Source organism: Neopelma chrysocephalum, unplaced genomic scaffold, assembly GCF_003984885.1.
Source record: "Neopelma chrysocephalum unplaced genomic scaffold, ASM398488v2 Primary Assembly neopelma1_74, whole genome shotgun sequence".
NCBI classification, from domain to species: Eukaryota; Metazoa; Chordata; class Aves; order Passeriformes; family Pipridae; genus Neopelma; species Neopelma chrysocephalum.
Genome location: NW_020897735.1, coordinates 7330118 through 7351794, shown reverse-complemented (window position 1 = coordinate 7351794; position 21677 = coordinate 7330118). Strand labels below are relative to the sequence as shown.

The 21677-nt window shown below is 46.7% G+C and overlaps 1 protein-coding gene across 2 annotated transcripts in view; it reads right to left on the bottom strand.

Moving 5' to 3' along the window:
- The window catches only part of COL5A1 (collagen type V alpha 1 chain), a 147485-nt gene that overhangs the window by 33291 nt on the left and 92517 nt on the right, over positions 1-21677 (bottom strand). For both annotated transcript variants that reach the window (XM_027687762.1, XM_027687763.1), the window contains exons 20-32: positions 21014-21058; positions 18215-18268; positions 16629-16673; positions 15903-15956; positions 15240-15284; positions 14103-14156; positions 11574-11618; positions 10015-10068; positions 8649-8693; positions 7584-7637; positions 5915-6022; positions 5254-5307; positions 3977-4030 (exon numbers count right to left, since the gene is read on the bottom strand). In XM_027687762.1, the coding sequence (XP_027543563.1) occupies positions 3977-4030; positions 5254-5307; positions 5915-6022; positions 7584-7637; positions 8649-8693; positions 10015-10068; positions 11574-11618; positions 14103-14156; positions 15240-15284; positions 15903-15956; positions 16629-16673; positions 18215-18268; positions 21014-21058 (711 nt within the window). The remainder of the gene's footprint in view (positions 1-3976; positions 4031-5253; positions 5308-5914; positions 6023-7583; positions 7638-8648; positions 8694-10014; positions 10069-11573; positions 11619-14102; positions 14157-15239; positions 15285-15902; positions 15957-16628; positions 16674-18214; positions 18269-21013; positions 21059-21677) is intronic.

Below are 21677 nucleotides of genomic sequence, written 5' to 3'. Positions count from 1 at the left end.
CTTAAGGACTGACAGCAGCAGAGCAGGATTCCTGCTCGGAGCGTTTATTTTATGCCACACAAGCCAATTAAGCTGCCCTACATATTTACAAATCTTTCTTGGTCGCTGCAAACTCTTGTGCTAAACAAGTGATTGTTGTGCAGAGCGGGAGCAGGAGGCTCATGTGATCTGACAGATGCACTCAGCTCCCCAGGATGGGTGACTGTGATTAATCCTGACAGAGAAAAGACAGAGGGTCCTAAATCTGGCACTACATTAAGCTCCATTACCCTGCGCCTCAAAGCAAACTAATGGCCTGAAAACATTATTTTGGCCAGTGTCAAGCCTCCAAAAAAAACCAAAAGTTCTGAGAGGTTTAACTTTCCCTCTTTGGACCTGCAGCTCATTAATGGTACCAATCACCTGTTAAAGGAAGGATGAAGAAGATTTGATTCCTGTGTGAGGAATGCTGAATGCTTAAAATATCACTTGCCATTTTCTGCCCCAAATCCATCATCTCCCTATCCTGCCTTCCCGTATCTGGCACTCATTAACCAGCTGAACATAAAACAGGAGCTGGGAAACTTTACAATCAACTTTCTTCAAGCTACTAAAATTAGTCCTGCTGAATCCTCCTTGTTCTGCGGCTCCATTTAATAAACCCTGCCGGCATACCTTTTTAAAATTAATTACAAAAATCACTTTAAAGTACTCCAGCTGGTTTTCTTTTAGCTCTGGGAGGCTAAATTTGGAGCAGGTGGAGAGGAGTGTGTGCTGCCTCCCCTCAGGTAGCCCCCACACTCCTCTCCTTCTTCCTCAATTCTATTTTTAAGCAAAATTCCCCCTTCTCATTGCTGTCGTTAATCATGCATGCAGCCCCGTGTACTGTTGCAAAGAATTTATATAGCACTGTAAATGCACACAGACCTATATTTTTCAAGCAGAGATTCTGACATAAAGGCATCTAAATTCCGATTATTTTCTAGGCACACAAATAAATGGTTGGATTTGGGCCCCTCCACACCCCCCAGGCTCTGTCAGGGCGGGCGAGCAGGGAGATCTATTACCCCCTGCTAATGGCAGAGGCCCATCAGCTCTAAAAATAAGATCACTTATTCACGTCCAGCTATTGATTTTATGATCAGGTTTTTGATATATCCGAGCGAGCTCCCCCGGGCTCACCTGGGGCTGAGGACAGGCAGGGTGATGAGCAGCTGCTCGCCAACACTATTGGGGTATTTAATGGGCCATAATTCTCCAAGAACACCAAAATAGAATCACAGGATGGTTTGGGTTGGAAGGGACCTTAAAGATAATCTCATTCCACCCCCTGCCATGGGCAGGGACACCTTCCACTAGAACAGGTTGCTCCAACCTGGCCTTGGACACTTCCAGGGATGGGGCAGCCACAGCTTCTCTGGGCAACCTGTGCCAGGGCCTCACCACCCTCACAGGGAAGGATTTCTTCCTAATATCTCATCTAAACCTTCCCTCTGTCAGTTTGAAGCTACTCCTGCTTGTCCTGTCACTCCAGACCCTTGGAAATACTCTCCCTCCATCTTTCTTGTCCTTGAGGTACCGGGAGGCCCCAGTTAGGTCACCCCAAAACTTCTCTTTTCCAGCCTGAACAATCCCGATTCCCTCAGCCTTTCCTCATAGGAGAGGTGCTCCATCCCTCTAATCATCTCCATCTTTTTTTTCCCTTCCCATTTTTAATTTTTCCAGCCCTTTTTGTGCACAGCTGAACAGCCAGAAGTTGAGGTTTCAGGTCTGGGGAGGGGTTCAGCACTGCAACACCAAAATTCAGCTGCCTGTGCTGGTGTGGAAAATCCTTCTGCCTCGGATTTTCACCTTTTTTTCTAAATTATTTAAGGTCTTGGGAAGACTGTTTGTGTTGCTGAAATAACAAGCTGCAAAGCTTATTTCCATTTTGTAAGAGAAACGAGTGATTCACGTTATTTTGGACACATAAACCACGTTGAGCAGTGTAATTGTAATACCATGTTAAAGAAAAGACAAATAAATGATTTGGAGTTGTTTCAGCTGCAAATTGGGTTATTCCACAAGGCACTGGAGAAGCAAATCTTAGAAATTCTCTTTCTTGACTCTGTGTGAACATACTTATAAAACCAGCAGATTTAGTGGTCTTAAGAGAAACAGAGGGGGATTTATCAAGTCTAACTCAACGGGGCTTAAATTAAGATGATGGTCTCCATTTGGACTGGAGCAGTGTGATCCCAGCTCAGCCTATAATTCTGTATATAATTTCTTTTCTCTTATTTCAAAGGGGATACTTGGGAGAAAAAAAAATAAACAACAATACAGATACCAAAACTGTTACTGAAAATCAGTGTTTTTGCTATTAGAAAAATATTCAAGCTGGGCTCCTTTTACTGAAGGAAAGATTTGTCCCTGAAAATCTTCTCTCTCATACACACATACAAGCACACAGATCAAACCAGGGCAGGCTCCTGGATCGGGTGTAAAATGGCAGAAATGGTCCAGTCACACATTGAAAATAAAATATATTAAAAAAAATTTAAAAAAAATTAAAATCACCACGGAGCAAACCAACATTTGAAATGTAAGAAAACTCTTTTTAATTCCTGAAGAAATGTTGGCCTTTCAAGGGGTGTAACTAAGGGTCCTCACTACCTTCATTAAAGGCACCAAGCTCATTTAGACTAAAAATGAGCTGATTTTTTGCCTTTTTTTCTCTTATTATTGCTTGGTTCTGAAGTTGGGCCCTTTTCCCTCACACCTGCTCCATTCTCCATCACTTTCAGGCTGGATAATGCCAAAATTCAACCAGCCTGACCCCTGGGGCTTGTTCCAAACTCGTAAACCACCAACTCCTGGTACCTGAAAGGTTTCCCATCGCACCAGGACAAAATCAGCCGAGGGATGTGGAGGGATGTGGATGCTCAGGGATGCAAAGTAGCACATCTCCCATCTCCTCCCTGCTGGTTTTACACCACCCAAACCCCCAGCCCAAGGATTTTATTGCTGTATATTTGATAAGATGGGTGGTAATTACAGGGCTACAGTGAATTCAAGGCCATGGTGGCAGCTGCTTTATTCATGGGCTCCCTCCTCCTGCCAGGCCAGAGCGGAGGGAGGGATGAGGATGTGCATTTGTAGCTCAGAATGAAATGAAATTACTCAGTGGAATAAAAAAAAAAAAAAAAAAGGGAGGGGGGTGGATATAAACCAAATTTCAGTGGCATGATATTAATGCAGTGCAAAGTGATTTATATTTTCTGGGCTCCTCTCAAACCCGTCTGTTAGAAGTCATTTGTATTTAAATGAGAGCAAAAAGGAAACTAATTCCACTTGCTATCCTCACTCCCCCTTCTTGTCACTGTGACCAGAGCTGGTGCAGAAAATGACTTTGTTTGTACTCTGAATCCCTTAATTCAAGCGTGTTTTTCACAAGATAAAAAATAAATCTGTATATTTAGACAATCCCTATTCAGAGCAAAGTCTGTGGAGGTGGGTGAGAGGTAGAGACAAGTCTGGGGGGTGGAGCCCCCACACTTTAAAGGGTGTCTATGAATTTTGAAGAGCTTATTAAAAGGAGGAATTTGTATGGATTTTCAGCTATGCATTTTGAATTTCCAGTTAAGTTAACGATGGTTCTTGCTGGTTCTGAGCAGATTCACCCATCTCTAATAATTACTGTTAATTAAAAAGCTCTTCGTGCCCTGAGCGAAGTCTGACAGCGCGGGAAGGATTCAGGTTCAAAGAAGTCTCTTAAAATATCCAGAGGGGGAAATTTCCAGGGTTTAATTGGAAAGCTGCAGAGCTGACTGTGCCATCCCCAGCATCCTCCTCTCCCAGCAGCCAGCACTGGGAGCCTCTCACTGGTCCTGTGCTGGGAATCTCGTCCTGGGATGAGACTCTTCGGGCAAAAGCCAAAGAGTTGATCCCTGTGTCCTGCCCCGGGAGCTTGGGAGGGAATTAAATCAGCAAAGCAGCCAGACAGAGCAGCTCTTACCCGTGTGCCCTTCTCTCCGTTGGCTCCTGGAAATCCTGGGAAGCCGATTGAGCCCTTTGGGGGAAGAGCAAAGAGAGAGTAAGAGGTTCTGGATGCCCAAAGGGGCAGCTCAGCCCGTCCACCCCAGCCCGGGATGACCCGCCAACATCCACAGCTCCCAGCCCTCGTTTCTTAAACCTTAGAAACAACACAAGCACAGACAGACCTGAAATGACCTCAGAAACAGAATTTCATCCAGAAATAACAACAACAACAGGAAGGTCCGTGCCTCATTAGCAGTCACTGCAAAGACCAAGCCCACGGTTGTGGCGGGCGCCCGGGGAACAGGCGGGAATTTGGATTTTAGCTCCTAAGTCACCACGTTACACATGAAAATTTAACTCCTGGCTTGTTCCTTTCTGATGTGAGTGCCTGGAGAGTAGCTGCTGCCGCTTTTAAAATATGAATTAGTCGAAGAAATGCAAAAAAAAACTCCCAACCTCTACCCCGACATATAAAATGCAAATTAAAAAATAAACCGTCAGCGCCACAACCACAAAACTGAAGAAACAATCTCTTGCAGATAATTATGTCTCCAGAATTAAACAAGCCAGTTTTGTTGTGGGGGTTTTTTTTTAAGCAATGAGCATGAATAATAAAATATGATTCTTAAAAAAAAAGTTAACAAAAACGTAAGTTCCCAAAGCCTCCAGGGCATGTAAAAATTGGGCTGTAGGCTTCATCTGTGCAGTGGAATTCACAGTTTCAATTTAAAAAATGACTTGAAAATGGCCCAGATGAAGGTGGGAGTGTGGATAAGCTACAAAGGATGTTTGCAAATCTGCAAAATGGCAGTTTTATTTTCATTTCAGGGAGGCCCTGATTCATTATTCATTCTAATTCTTAATTAATTAGATGACATTAGCACAGATCTTGGAAGATATAAAACATAATACAAGGGGAAGGAGTATTATGCCTAGTCCCAGCACGAAGGCTCACAAGGAGCCTGTTTGCATCCATCACCAAAGCAGTCGTGCACGCCCCATCCCTCTCCATCTCTTCCCACCACTTTAGGAGACTAAGGCCATGCAGAACCAGTCCCTGAATTCCACCAGCCAAGGGCTGGGAGCTATTTTTACCCATCTATATTTTTGTCCTGCCTGGGTGGGAAGGAGGGACCTCATCCCACGAGTGGGGGGGCTGAGCCTTCTGCACGGCTGCACTGCCAGGGCTTGGCTGTGTCACCGGGCTCCCCAGGACACCCCACCCCTCCCAGAGACCCCCCTCAACCCAGTTACCTTTGGGCCCTGCCTGCCCGGGTACCCAGGCAGTCCTGGCACACCGAGTTTTCCCTGGAACACAAATAAAAGTGTGTTATCTTGGGCAAGAGACCTCGGGAGCAGCTTCAGATCCGCACCAGCAGAAAGGGGAGAAGCCAAGTGCGGAGAAGTCAAGAGCAAAGCAGATGAGATGTGGGTGGAATAAAGCTCTTGGGGCACTGGGATCATCCTCTGCCCTCCCTGAGAGACACCCGGGGGGTGGTACAGAGTGAGCACTGTAAATGTGCTGGGGACTTCTTGGGAATGGTTGCTGTTTTATACCTATTTTTTTTTCAACAGGGTGAACACAGAAATTAGACAGGAGTCTGTGATACTTCCAATTTCTCTACTTTTTACTCTATTTTTTCCCCCAAGACATTGTGCCCAAGCAGATAATCCCAAAAAGACCACGTGTCAACACACTCAAGTCGTGCTGCTGCACTAAAACCACCTCCCTGGGGTCTTCTCTTGAACAACTCAGGCCTCCCTTCACACAAAGCTCCTTCAGTTCCTCTTCATCCCCCTGCCCTAAAACTGTGCCCCCCACGCTGGGCACTGCTCTGGCCATCCACCCAACACACCCAAATAAAGGTGGGTTTTAGTTAAAACATCCCTGGACCATTCGCTCCTTGAGACTCACCTTCTCTCCAGCAGGACCAAGAGGACCCGGATCTCCATTGGGGCCAGAGCGACCTTTGGGACCCTCGGGACCATCCTCACCCCGGGGGCCAGGAGGTCCAATTTCCCCCTGTTAATCAGAAGACAAGCATTGATGAGGCAGGAGGGTCCCAGCCCCCGTGTTTGCTGCCAGCAACACCCTCACAGCTGCCATCAGATCCCCCTTGGAGCTCCCAGAACAACTCCTGGAGAAAGCTGCTCTCCACCAGGAGGCTCAGGCAAGACTGTAAAGTGTGGGGTGTTACCACCACACTTTTAGTCCCACAGCCTGGCCACCATCTCCTACAAAACATCCATCTTTTCCCGCAGCATCCACACACAGAATCTCTCCACAGAAGGAGCCTTCATTAGCTCTGATTGCAACACGCCCTTTAACCCTCCTCCCGCTTCCCCAGACTGTGGTTTGATGTGCAAGCAAGCCCTGGGAAGTGTTTAATTGAGGGCTGAACCAGGCAACTGGAGAATAAAGAGAGGACTGGAGCTTTTGTGCTGAAAATCATTATGAAATTGGAGAGTGGAGAGGACTGAGCTGTTAACAGGGACTGTGACACTGCCAGCTCCGGCTCACAGGACAGCAGTTGTCACTTTGTCACTCAGGGTGACAGGAGATACCTCCATGCTGGGAACACAGGCAGCCTTCTCCTCTCTCACCAGGAGCTGGTGGACACAGATTTATCCATGAGGCTCTTGAGTATCCCTTGTCCTTTCACTGCTCATCGTGGAGCACAAAGAGCTCGATGGCAGGAACTGGAGGCTGAGTTTTGGTTGAAAGACCTTGTGCTTATGGTGAGGACAAGAGTCGCCTCCCTGAGGTGCCACCTTCAGTCCTTGGCAAGAAGTGGGGGCTGAGGAAGCTTTTGATTGAAATGCTCATTTAAACACCAGGGAAAAATGGAGGATTTGATGTCTACTTTTACAAGCCTTCACACAAGACATTCATTTTCCCTTTTAAACATGGCAACAAATGATGGCAGAGCTCTCTGGATCCCTGGAACTCTCAAGTCCCAGGCATTACATCACTTAGTGAGGGGACAGGACAGACCCCTGTCCCCAAGGACTGGGCACAGAGGATGGACAGAAGTGCTGTAAAGCCAAGTGCTGCAGCCACTGCCTGCATCCAAGGGGGATTTGGGAATCCTGTTGGTGTGAAGATCAAGTCCCACAGAACATTCCACCCTTGGCAGTTTCCACAGCACTGCCCTGGTTTTAATCAAGTCTGTTCCTGGTGATTTTATACTTCCCACTGATGGTATGGAAGCATCTTGGGCACAGCAAATAAAGATGCCTACCAAGCCCTGCATGGAATTTTATGGGGGAAAAGAGATACTGAAAATAAACATGTGATACAGCTGGATTACACAGCATTCCTTGCAGTCAAAGCAGCAAGACAGGGCTCTCTATTACCACTCAGGTTTCTTATACCTTCAAGGTGAGATTAGAAAATTCAGGGCTTCACAACTGCTGTGCTCGAGGTGAACACGAAATTCCTGCACTCCTGACTCAAGATTGGACGTGCCAAAAGGGCTCTGACAAGAGCCTCCCTGGCTGCTCCCCCTGAACTGCATTTGAACAGTAACACACAGGTTTGAAAAGCAAAGCACAACAAGATCCCATCAGTCACAGATTCTTACCCGGTCTCCTTTGATGCCCATATCACCTTTGAAGCCAGGGAAGCCATCTTCACCCTAAATAATGGAGAAGGGGGGAAAAAAATCAGACAAGGTGTATAAAAGGGGGAAAAAAAAAAGCAAAAAAACTTCTCAAGAGTCACTGCTCAGAGAGGGCAAGATGAGGTCCCCACACTGCCCATCACTTTGGCTCCTCTAAGTTCTTTGGTGTGAACAAACAGGCATGGAAACCCAGCCAGGCTGTGGCTGATCCCAGGGGATCCCAACAAGTGTTCCCTGCATCCCATCCTGGCTGCAAGCCAAGAACACAAATCTGGCCTGATGTGAGTAACACCACCTTGGCAGTACTGGGAACCAATTATTTCTGGAGTACAACTGGTTTTCTTTTTATGGAGGATGTTTTACACCAGGCTCCCAGGCAGCCTCTAGGACAGTGGCAGTATTTCTTTCAGCCAAGAAGATTTAATTGCAGAGCTCCAATCAATAATGTATCTCATCCTACAGCTAATCCCTGATAGGCAATGAAGACACAGTTCCCAGAAAGACTTTTAGAGTTTGGAAGGTCCCTGCAAGGATTCTCTTGCTAAAACTGCTGGATTTGCTGCTGAATTGCTGGGGGGGCACAGATGAAGGAACAGGGATCTGCTTAAGGGACTGAGCAAGACTTTTCTCCACCTCCTGCTCTTCCTCTGGGAGAAACCAGCTGCGTCTTTGGGACATGCAGGGATACACTGTGTTGACTCTCTCATTGATTTGGGTCCCAGGCAGCACATCCTGTGCACTCTTATCCAGCTGTAACACTCACAAACCCTTCAGGTTCCATGGAATCACTCCAGTTACAAATCTTGTCAGGAGGAAATCATCCCAACATTGGATTCTGGGCTGTCCATCCTGCACCCAGTCCACAGACAAAGAGGTTATGGGTCCTTTGGGTGCTCAGTCCCACTTCTTGTCCAAGAGAAACCCCTTGTGCAGGAGAAAATGTCCCAGGGAGCATCCTGTGGGACCCATCTGCAACAATGCTCAGAGGCTTTAGAAATTCAACCCAAATGTGCAGCATTAACTCACCTTTTCACCTTTGGTGCCTTTCAATCCACGAACTCCATCTGCTCCCTTGCAGGAGATAAAACAAGATGTTACAATTCAGTACAGTTCAGAGTGAAGAAACTAAAAATCACTGTTAATTATGGTGATTTTTGCTTTCTCTGATGTGGACAACGGGATTTCTACAAACTGTTATGTTCCTAAACATATTGCTGATTAAATATCAGCTGCTGACCTCTGGCTTTTGGGTCACCAGGAAGCATCTTAGAGTTTTGGGGTTTTTTTGAGGAATAATTTGCTTGGGGTGTTTTAATTTTTTTCTTCCCTTTAACATGTCACAAAAAAATATAATTAGAAGTACATCAAGTCTGTGCCACAGAACAGGGTTCTGGTGAGCAAGGCAAGGTCTAAAAGTTATTTATAGCTACAAACCCAAACATTTTTTTGCAAGCTGGAGGCTCGTGCAGTTAATAGAACTCCGCCTGTAGGAAGCCAAACCTTGTCTGTAGGGTTTGGTGCATGACACACTTTCTGCAGCTCACTGTAATGTGGAACTGTTCCACTTCAGTGGTAAACACCACAGCAAACCATTCCCTAATGGACCACTATGTCTCAATCTGCAACCTTGCAAGAAATGAGATGGAAGTTTGCTTTGGTTAAATACATCCCGCTTAAATTTTGAAGGCAGAACAGCAAATGGGTTTCTGCTATTGAGAAAAAAGGGGCTTTAAGAGGGTTTAACTTCACCCGTAGTCAGTCCCCAAGCTGTGTTTGTACCTGCTAGTGCAGAACCCTGCAGATTCATTGGCCCTTTGGGATGCAGGATGCATCTGCACCTGAACTAATACATCTTGATGGGTACAACAGCCAGAGCTGAACGGGGGAAAAAACCCCACTGCCTTGTCATCAGCATGCAGGGCTGCAGGCAGCAGGAGCAAGGAAAAGCTGGAATTCAATCTAGTGACAGAGCTCATTGCTGAGATGCACAAACTCCATCTAACAAGGCTTTGGATGAGGAGCATGAAAAGCTTGTTTTGTTTTAGCAATGGGCTGGTTTGTTTTATTAACAAGCCTTGTTAAAATCTTCACATTCTGGCTGAGCTTTAGTTTTGGTTGTAAACTGGAAACAATGGGAATGGGAGCGAGCCATTCTCACTGGGAATTACAAGAGGAATCTCTCCAAGGCACTGAACAACACCAGGAGTGGTTGTTGGGGAGCAGGGAATTTGGAATCCTTGTGGATGGGAGAAGATGCTGGACCAAGACTTGCTCGAGCAATAAATGCTGTTGGTCACTGAGGTGGCCCTAAGAGCCCTGGTAGGACATCTGTCCACCTCCAGCAACAGCTGGAAAAGCAATGCCATGGACACTGTTCCTGTGCCCTCCTTACCTTGACTCCGCGTGGTCCCGGGTAACCGATGGGGCCCTGAGGGCCTGGGGGACCCTGGGGAGAACAAAATGCAAAAAGGTAAATGTGTCAAAATCAAAACAAAGGTGCAGTGACAAGGAGAGTGCATGGAAAACAAATTTCCAGCCATCTGGCTGCTTCAGACCGGGCAGGAATGGCAGTGGCCACCTGAAAATAGCCCAAAATAGTTCTGAGAGGTGCACCAGCAGCTCCCCGAGCAGGTGCTGGGCAAAGCTGATGGCAAAGATTCATCCAACAGGAAAAGGAGGATGAGAGGAGTCAGGATAGCAACAACTTGTTTGATAGGGGATTTATACACAAGGCTGACAATCTGTGTTTTGGATCAAAGAAAAGAACCAGTTCTCAAGAGAGCAGGAACATGTTCTGCTGTGTCCCCACTTCCCAACCATCCTGGCTGGCAGTAACACAGCAGAACCCACGATGATGATCACAGAGAGGAGTTACTGCTTGAGGCACAAGCCTGGGGGTGATGTCCTTTGGCCTCAGCCACGTGGGAGAGGAGATGCTCCAAAGCTCCCTTCTGGCACTGAGAACTTCAAATCCTCAAGGGCACCACAGGCTGTGCTGGACACTGATACACATCCTGCAAAAACTCCTTCCCACCCTCACACCTGCAAATAATTCAGGTTCTCTATTGACCCCAGTTGGCTGTTGTTTTACCCAATTTCTTCTCTAAACAAACACTCTTCCACTTCTCCCAGCCTGAGACAGACCATTTTTTCCAGCCTGATGAAGCCAACGTGCTCTCCAGCATCCCAGACCTCGCATGAATGCTGCCTGGAAGGCCCTGCAGCACCAGTGCTGCTCCAAAACCACCTCTCTGACATTTGCTCGATGTCTTCCAGCACAGGGATCACCACCACAACCATTTATTGGCTTCCTGTGCTCTGCAGAGGTTGGAATTTTCAGCCTTGTGTGACACCAGGTGGATAAATGGGTGTGGGTTTTGTTCCGGCAGCACCAGCACTCTCAAGTGTCCATCAAGCCAGAGCTCTAATCAAAGACTTTTGACAAATATAATTTTTTTTGACTGAATGGGAGGCAGCAGGAATGCAGATGGTAAATCTCCTGGACAGACAGACTCTGGCCTCCAGCAATAATCTCAAATATATTGTTAAAGGGGGACTTTGAGGGGAAGAAAAAGGGAGATCTGGAAATAGTAATAATTAAAAAAAAAGCTATTTTTTGCATTCCCTGTGCCACAAAGGATATTTATTTGTGTCTGTCAAGAGAAGGTTTCCCTTCCCAGGGTCAGTTTTTCTGCCCACTGTGCTACAGAGCCTCGCTGCCAGGAGAGCTGGGAGGAGCTGAGAGAAGACCCGCCCAAGCACCAGAAGAGGCAAGCAAGCCAAGATGAAATCTGGGCTCAGCTTTCAAATTTCAGCCAGGTTTGCTTCTTACAACCTCCCCTGCCCCACATCCCTGCCCGCCCAGCCATTCCCAAGGCTCCATGGAGATCTGTCTCCACGCAGGTCCAGGACCTCCCCCTTAGCAGAGATGAGGGTCTTGTGGGCACCCACCTGACTGCCCTTCTCTCCAGGAGGACCTTCCTTGCCAGGATGACCCTGTTAATAAAAGAGACAAAGAGAAGAGGATTTGGGGGTTTAGTGCACATCTCAAGCTTCAGAAGCCAACAAAGCTGCTCTGGCAGCTGAGATTTATTTGTCAGAGAACAGTTGCTCCCCAGGAAGCTCCTACTGAGAAAAGTGGCCCCCCTGAAACCACCTTGCAAGGGTCAGCTTGTCCCAAAAGGAAGAGAGCAGCATTTGGGTCCTTGGGGGTTTCCTACCTGGTTATTTCTATTTTTGGTCTTCACCACCTCTCAGCAGAGAAGCACAAACCATTTTTTTCAATATTCTTTGTATATTTGAACAGCTTGGTGAGTTCAGCAGCGTTTGAATTTTGCAGATAGAAAAACAGATAAAATCAAGTCCATGTGTCAGCAAACTTGTGAAGGTCACAAGATGCCCAGAGTGGTCAGAGCCCTTCATTAAATTCCTAATTCCTGGAGTCCAGTACAAGATCTCATGACAAATGCTCAGCTAACCTGCATCCCTGCTAGACAGAGGCAGGCTGGATGCTGGCCAGCATTCCTCTTGGGATTTGATGCTGAATAACTCAACATCCAAGAGTTTCCAACCCATTCTCATCAATAGCCTTTGGAATTCTTTTTGCAGTAGAGAACAAATGTGTGAATTGCCTCAGATACAGTTTGGAGGATTGGTGAGAAATTAGGGAAATCCACGAAAGTAGTTTTTACTGATTTCCCTACTGTTGGATCCAAAATAGAGCCAGGATGGAAGGTCACTCTTGGGTTGGCAATGTCTGGACAACAGAAATAACCCCTGAAAGGGCTTCATATCCAGAGACCTTCATTTTATGAAGATGATGAAAACACATCCAGCTGCTCTAAAGCCACTCAGACCTTCTACACTCAACAGATTCCTTATTTATGAACTCTCTCCTTTAAATACATTAGTGAATTTCTACCACTATAACAAAGAAAATTCTAAGAGTGTTTTCCATCATCAGATTCAGAACGGGAATGTCAGATGAGCTGCATTTTATAAAATAAGCTGGATTAAAAAAGACACCAAACGACAGCTGTCATTTTTAGATCAAAAAAGAAAAAAAAAAAAGTGGGAGAAAAAGCAACCTTAATTTTTCCTGTAAGTTTAAATGGCACCAAGAGCATCAGTGCACGAAGGGGCTCACAGAACCACGTCTGCCCTCAGCTCCAGGTGTGTCCCTGCACTCCAGGGGAGGCACGAGGGACGTGCAGCAGGATTTCAAAAGCCTTGGTCCAGCTCTGCACTAAATCACCACCGTTTTCAAAAAATGCCCATCTCCATTACTGCTGCTGAGATCAAAAATTGATGAGCAGCTGAGTTGGCTTTCGCAGAGAGAGACACGTCAGGCCCTCGGGGGTTTTCAGGTGTCTTCCAACACCGCTTTCTATAAATAGAACACAGGCGGGTTTTTGTCCTTGGAAAGGCTTCCAAAGCCTCGGAATCCACACAAATCCACACATCTACCTGTGGGAAAGGACCCGTGTCCACGCACCACCCCCACCACGTGCTCAGCCTGCAGGTCTCACACAGCCTCCAGGCTGCATAAAAATAGACCCGGCGGCTTCTCCAGCAGAACCTCCCTGGAGGCTGCAGCAGGAATTTCACATCAAAACCTACAGATTTAGAGATGTTCTGGGCTTTGCTTTTAGCTGCTCTGTTGACTCAGCTAACAATTGTACGGATGTTCCAAGTGCCCTCGGTAGGAATGATAATCCCAGGGTGGGAAATGTAATTTTTTTTTTATTTTTCTTTTTTTTTGCCGTACTCTGCATTTGCATTAATAGAATGCGACCGCTTTACATTTTTCACTCTTAAAACCAGGTGCCACTGAGATGGGTAAAAAATGAGCTCAGGTTTAAAGGCCAGAGATTTTTAAGATCGATTTCTGGAGCAAGGAGCAAATTATGTTTAAAGCAGGATTACAGGAGGAAGGTGCAAGAATAGAGCAGTGACATGTAATTTCCCCCTGCTCTTATCACCGCTGTGCAGCCGTGCCTGGCAGCCCCGAGAGAGGTGAGGAGCACCCCAGGCACGTGCTGTGGTGTGCATAAACACACAGAGAGACCTGTCCCTGCCTCAGGGAGCTGCCAAAGTTTGGAGAGCTGAAAGGAGAAACAGGTGGAAGGGAAAGAGAGGCCCGAGGAGTTGGTGAGAAGCACCCAGGGTGAGCAAAGCTGGGAGCAGGGATGGGGCTTCCCAAACCAGCCAACACACGGGCAAGAGTGAGCATGACCTTGTGGGCTGTGCTGTTTGATTCCATATTAAACTGTTTTTATCTCAACCCATGAGTTTTCCAGCTTTTACCCTTCCCATTCTCTCCCTGATCCCACTGGTGGGGCAGTGAAGGAACGGCTCTGTGGGGTTTGGTTGCTGGCTGAGGTTAAACCACGACGTGGGCTCATGAATTCACAAGCCCAAGGGTGGATGGGGCAGAATCCAACCCAGTGCCAAGCAGGGAATTAGGAAAGGGTGACTTACCGGGGGCCCATCTGCCCCAGGCATGCCAGGGAGACCAGGTTTGCCCAGCGGCCCCTGAAAACAAAGAAAGCCAACAGTTCAGTGGTCAGAGTCTCCAGGGCATCAGAGGACAGGGTTTTTCAGCCACATTTCTTGATTTTCCTGTCTGTGAAAGGCTGCACAGGCACGAGTCTGGTGGAAAAGCTTCCATGACTTGTAGGGAGCCTGTTGATTTCTGTGGGCAGAGCTGTTCCAGCACCCTGAGGGGCTGCAGGGTCTGTGCTGGCACCTCACACACGCAGCACTGAGAGCTCAGGGCATGGGGCACCACCTGTGTCCTGCTAAAGGGACACGATGCTGCACAGGGACACAAGGACAAGGTGGAGGATGTTGAACTGTGGAGTCATAGGGTCAAGAAATGCCCATTTTTTGGTGACAAATCTCGAGGTGATTAAGGAGGAAAGGAGCTGCTCCAGCTGACTGCACTTGCTGCTCTAACACTGCTCAGTGAGTACCTTTTAATTAAGCAGCCCCTGATTTCTTACTCCACTGGGAAGTGCCACTTATCTGACAGAACTTTAATGTGCTCCTTTGCAGGGGAATTATCGATAACTTGAGTCCACTCCACACAAGCAGAGGCTTCTCCCAGTGCACACACCAGGACACACACTGTGTCCTTGTTCAGTGAGAGCTGAGCAAAGCCCTGGAGAATGACCCCTCTGTAGGCAAAACTTCCCCTTCTCTAAATCTGATGGTCCCAGGGCTGTTGGGGGAGCCAAGACCAGCACCCACCCCACGGCAACAGCCACCAAAAATTAGAGAGACAGGGGGAGGGGAACTCAGCTGAGTGAGCCACATCCATGGGCTCTTCCCATTACCATTCATTCAGCCCACAGAAAAAGGCAATTTTCAATCCTCTCCTAATGTTTTACTGCCTTCAAAATGTTTCTCCTCGGAGGGGAAATGAATGCAAATATTATGAATTCGAGGTAAACCGTGCTGTCTTGATCTCTCCTCTGTCTGGAATGAGAGGCATTAGACTTCCATGGACACAGCTGCAAACAGATGTTGCATATGGGGCAGAGGAGCAGCTGAGGGAGCAAATGCATATCAATGGCAACAGTTGTCTGAGGCCAGAGCTGCAATATTGAAACCTACTTTCTCTCCTGGGGGACCGATCGCGCCTTGTGGACCTGGAAGACCCTGTGAAAAGCAAAAGAAAAAAAAAATATAGAGTCATTAAGGAACAAGTTATTCCTTCCCAATGCATCTTGGCAGTGTCTCAGCTGAGCATTATTCTAGTGCCTGTGATGGCTGGGGGTTTCCCCAGCTCCATTCATTCTCAAAACGTCTTGTGAGGGACGATGAAATTGCCTTTTAGCACAGTGTGGCTCCTCCGCAGAGCTGGGGGAGCTGCTCCACCTGGTCATGGGCAGCAGGGTGGAAACAGAGCTGCTCTGAGGAGCAAAACTCTCTGAGAGCCGTGGAGGAGGCTGTCAGCAAGGCCTGGACATCTGTATTACCCAGCTGGCTGCAGAGCAACTGGACTGTGGGATGCTAAAAATCAGCCACGAGATGTGACTCAGCCAAAGAGACGGCTCAGACCTGGGCTTGGCTTTGCAACACGCAGCAAAAGCCAGGTGAGAACTGGGGGGATCTGAAACTGGGAGCATTTTCAGGAAGGTTTTGGACCAGCAATGTATTATCAAGCCAATTCCCAGCAGATCTCCATGTTGGTGGTCCCATCCCTGGCAGGGAAGCGAAGTTGTGCTAAATTATCATTCCTTTTTCCTACCTGTGGAAAAGGAGTTTTGCTCTTACCTGAGCACCTGGGTTACCCTGCTGTCCTGGGGGACCTGGCTCACCTTGAGGACCCTGTGAGGAGAGACAAGAGCAGAGATAAAGGTAGGAAAGGCGGGAGCAGGGCCAGTGTGTCCTCAGGCCCTGCACGGACACCTGGATCCCCCCAACCCTGTCCCTGTGTTCCCACTGCCTGGATAGACCTGAGTTCCCAGATCCACACCCTCACAGCAGCTCGAACCCTCTCTAACCTTCTACCAGCAACCAAAAGCTCCTGGAAACAGCTCCTCTCCCAGTGGGATGGGGAGGGGAGAAGTTACTTCCAGGCACACTCATTTCTCCGCAGGGATTTGCAGCCCAAATGAGCTGAGCAAAGCTTTGACACTACCTGGCTCTGCATCAGCTCTTCTCCAGGGAATCCATTCCATCCGCTCCGTGCAGAGTATAAGGCATAGAAAGACTTTTTTCCTCTCAGTTAAATTACTGTATTTTGATATTCATTAGACCAACACACATCTCGATGAAAATGTTTCATCTTTCATGGGGAAATAATGTGTAATTCCATCAGAAATTACAATAAATTAACATCCATTTGCTGTAGGAAGATATTCTCCGTGTTTTTCACAGGCTCTGATAGGAATCTAGACCAGGCTAAAAAGCAATTAGCAAATCTAATCTAATAGAGTACATTTTACATTTTGCTCTGTATATCTGAGCTGCCTGTAAAAATTTGCAGTGAGAACTTACCACATTCCCTTTGGGACCTGTTTGTCCATCCATACCAGCCACACCCTGAGAAAGGATTTATAAAAACAGCAGTAAGAAAATTTCCCATTATTTTGCACCAGAAAAGTAGGGAAATTGCCATAAAAAACAGCAAAACATCGGGAGGCCCTTTGGGCCACGTGGAAAGGGAACAATTTTTTAAAGGTGTTTGTTACAGCAGTCAATTCCATGGATCCAGTTTACACTTTAAAAAATCATTTCAGTGCTTTCCCCACTGGTTTAACCTGCCTGGGAGGCAGAATCAGCACCAGGTCGAGCAAATCCTGGCTAAATACCACAGCTGGATTGCCTCTGACAGTGAGGAGGCACAGAGCAGCAAAGGAAAACAGGAAAAAACACCTTGGGATGCAAGGCATCATTCAACCAGGCAGCAGGTAAAGGCAACAGGGCTGAGCTGCCTTGAGCCAAAACAAAAGGCAACTGGGGTCAAACTTGCCCTGAGCATCGTCACTGAGGGGATAATGTGGTACATGGTCAGCTGGAGATGTCCCCCTGTCACTGCTTTATAGTCATGGGATTGTTAAGGTTGGAAAAAACCTCGAAGATCATCGAGTCCAACCATCAACCCACCACCACCACGTCGGTCACCATTAAATCATGTGCCCAAGTGCCACATCCACGTGTTTTTTGAACATTTACAGGGATGGTGACTCCACCACTTCCCTGGGCAGCCCATTCCAGTGCTTGGCAACCTGTTCCATGAAGACATTTTTCCTAATAACCAATCCAAACCTCCCCTGGTGCCACTTGGGACCATTTCCTCTCATTTTGTTACCTGGGAGAAGAGGCTGACACCCACCCCACTACTCCTTTCAGGCGGAGAAGAGAGAAGAAGCTCTCCCTGAGCCCCCTGTTCTCCAGGCTAATCTTTTGCTGTGGAGCAGCACAAGGTATCTGGGTAAAACATCACGTTTGTGGGAGGTGAGACGGTTTTGGAGCAAATCCTGCATTAAATTTCTCCTCATTAAATTTCAGCAGGTCTGGGAGCTCCCAGCAAAGATGTCTCCACATCCCAGGAGGGGCTAAGGGCTTCACAACGCTCCCCATTAAACACTGACCCCTTCAGCTCTAGCAGGGTTTGGGTTTTTAAGCTGTGGGACTCCAGCAGGCAGCAGTGATTTAGGGAGACAACCCCTGCATCAGCACTTCCAGGGATAAGGTGACTGTCTCCTGAATATAAACCAACGTGCTCCTTCCTCAGCTTTTGCCCAAAATATGAACAAACTGCTTTAGAGCCTCACCAGCCCTCAGGCAAAAGTTAATAGCAAAGCCACTGTGTTAATAACTCCCATTCTTCCCTCTCAGCCTGAGCGAGGCATTAATATTTACTCAGGTGGGCCAAATCTTCAGCTGCCCTAAATGGACGTGACACCACTGAAAATGGGGGAGAATAGAGACTTTGAGCCATCTTTTCTGCCTTTTTTTTTTTTTGTGAAATACCACTGCTTTTCATTGCACAGATGTAGAAAATCTGCCTGAATGACTGATGGGGATGGGGGGTTTTTTGTCTGCAAGGCTCAGGCAGGGCAGCAGCCCCGGGAACTCACCGGTGGCCCCGGGGGTCCTGGTGGCCCCTTCGGTCCCAACAGTCCTCGGGGTCCCTGTGGGGTAAAAAACAAATGGGGTTAAGCATTCCCTTCCCCCAAGCATGGATTGGGATGAGCTCGTGCCTGGCTGAGCACTGCACTGCCCAGGGACATGTCAGGGCTGGCAGTGCAGCAACAGCAGCTTTCTTGACTTTACAAACTGGTGGGGAAGAAATCCTGTGTGCACAAAGCCTTGAATTATAAAGATAAATAATACAGGCACGGGCATTTGTTCTTTGGATTGGAAGAAAACCCACTTGAACCAACTTGTTTTTGTTAATTCAATCATATTCCTGGATTACCCTGTAAGGCACACAAGGATGCAAAACACTTTGCAGCCAAGTCATTCTAGATGGGGGAGTATTATGAAGGATGACCTGATAGCACTAATGGATTGTTAGGGTCAGCATTTCAAAATCTCTCCAGATTTAGCTTTTATCATCAACAATCTATACAACTCAGCAAGGCTGGGAAAGGTTTTCAGCCTGCAGCATAAATGTACATTTTCAAAGCCATTTGGTTCTTCAGCTTTAACCAGCCAGGACTCCTGGTATCCTGGTGTTTTCTTTCCATTTCCAGCTTTCTCACCACATTTAACCTCATGTCATCTTCAGGGGAAATTGGTAGGATTGGACAATCACATTGAATAAGCAGAAACATGGCAGGAGAATTGCATTCCTGCAACAGGAAGCTCTGCAAATCACATCCCAGCACCTCCTGGACCCTCCAGCCTTCAGAGGAGTTTGTAGTAGAGGGAAAGGGATGGGGTCTGTGTGCACTCACTGCAGGTCTGAGAGCTCATCTTTTAAACACAGGCCCTTTCTGAAATGAGGGAACATAAGGGAACGCTGGGAATTTGTATGGATGGTGCTCATTCATTGTCGTGGAGGAAAATCATTCATGATTGATGAGTAGTTTTATCTGTCTGCCCAAATATTACATGTGCCCCTTTTTATGATGCAGAGAGAACCCAGGAATTAAAATGAAATGTTACAGGATAAAGCTACATTAATAAAGTGTCTGATCCTGGAGGCTGTGGGGATTTTGATCCTGCAAAAAAATGCCATTTGCAGCAAAAACTGGATGCATCAACCAAGGGGTCTGTCCTGGCCACTGAAAACTCCATGAATTCTGGAAAACTCCAGGAATTCTGCTGGTGTCAGTTGATGGGAACTGGCAGGAAATGGAGCAGGATGAAGGCAAACCCATTTTCAAGTTCCACCACCAGTTTCAGTCACCAAAAAACCCTCCTTTGGCTCGGGGCAGAGGAGAAGAAAACCACACAGATTTTGGGTGTTTATATTTATGACTAAGCTTCCTGTAATGCAATTGAAACCTTTATTCTGGCCATCCCAGGTATTTTTACTCATGTTGCTGAAACAAAAATAAACTTCCCTGCCTGTAATACCATCATTTAAGCTGCTCTTTTGTTGCTGTGTTACCTGAGCGCATAAAAGCTTTTAAGAAGTTAATAACCCATAAGTTATTGCTTAGACATGTGCTAAGGAGATAGCTGAGTTGATTAATCTTTCCCAGAAGTTAATCAGACATCTTGTCTATAATTTAGTTCCAGTGAGTCTGTAAATGCCAACCCTTCCCTTCCTCACATGAACTGTGTCCAACAATTCCCATCAATTACTCTCGGGCCACCACGCCGGGCCTCAGAACAACCAAATAAGACATTTTGAAAGCAAAGCCAACTGTAAATGACAGATAATGTTCTTTTCATAACAAAGGAAATGCATTTTGGATGAAATAAGCAGCCAACAACTGCAGTACACACAAAAATCTACACCCAGCCAGAAGCAGGGTTTGCTGTTGCCAGGAAAGAGAGAAATACTCAGTATTAGGGGGACAAAATGCTTTTTTAGGGTACCTAGTTGACAACCCAATTGGTTTTTTTCAGTGGGATACTCTGTGAAAGCGTTTCTTTGGGTTGGTCCAAAGGTTTTTGTCCAACACTACTGACATCTCCTTTAATCTTGTTGACACCAGGAATTCCCACCTCCTGGTTCAGCTGTTACCAGTGGGGGCCCAAACAGAAACAAACTGCAGATTGATGAAGTTTTGTGCACTGTGAGCAGAATATTGACCCCACTGACATTAGGGCTGAAAGTGCCCTTGAGTTCAATCCTGCCAGGATTTCATCCTGAGTCTTGTAAGGGATCACTAACACTGCACAGAACAAAGTGCTCAGCAGCTACCTGGTGAAGCTGCCACTGCCCTGGGATAGCAGACAAAGATTTTTCTCACTGGAATTTGCTATGAACACTCAAAAAACCTGTTTTTCACATATCTTTGCCATGTCCAATTTCGACCCCAGCCTACTTACCTCAATCCTAAATCAGGAAGAAGAGCAGAGGCAGGAAAATATAAAACTAATCTGTGCTAAACTTATTACATTTACAGTTAAAATTTTTTCAATGACCAGACAGTGAGCAAACAAAATCAATGAGAATTTTGCTCATTTAAAAAAAAAACTAAAAAAAACAATAAAAACCCAATCAAACATAAAAACCCCAGAGCATCTTCTCTTTGTGGTGGGTGTCTTAGTAAAAATAAGCAAACCAGAGTTGTCACAGCACGGATAACCTCTAAACTGTTCATGTGGGTTTTCAAGCAAGAGAAGCTCAGTCCCTGCAGGACCTCAAGGGTCTTGCTTAGTACCAGGAGAGCTGCCCCATGGGACCCCTAAAAACACCATTATCACATCAAGACCTTACCCAAAGCAGCAATGAAGCCAATGAAGAAGATACTCACAGGTTCTCCAGGAAGACCTCTGGGTCCAACTTCTCCATCATCTCCCTGTTCAGCAGCAGAGAAAAGGAGAGAAGCAGCGAGAGACAGAATAAACCAGTTATATTTCAGTCACACCACAGGTGTTTTGTTCCTGTTAAATAATATTCACACAGAGAAGCAGCTTCCCTGGAGGACTGGAAGGGAATCTGTGCATGAGGAAGACCTTGTAAGCCTGGAGACTAATGTTGTGTGTGCAGAATTTACCAGGGATTAGAAATGCTCTAAGGATACTTCATAATTCATGTTGATGTTTATAAAGATGGATTTTGCTACCAGACAAGACGTTGTAGAAACAATTCAGGGCATGTGAGACAATAACCACAAGATTTAATACCAAACTGAATGGCAAGGCAGTATGGAAGCAACACCCTGGGAATGTGATTTAGCCAAATTAGGGCTCCTCAGATAAACCAGAGGCAAGAAAGGGGTAATTCTTCACCCCCTTACTCCCATATCTTGCTGTTGTCCCAACAAACCCCCAAAATTATTAGATGGTGCTTCCCCTGAGTCGTTTTAAATAACCCAAAACCTGAGGCTCCCTCTTAGGAAACCAATCCCAGCAGCCAGGCCTTGTAAACCCTCCTCCTCTGCTGATAAAATTCATGCTCTTCTTCTCAGTTATGCC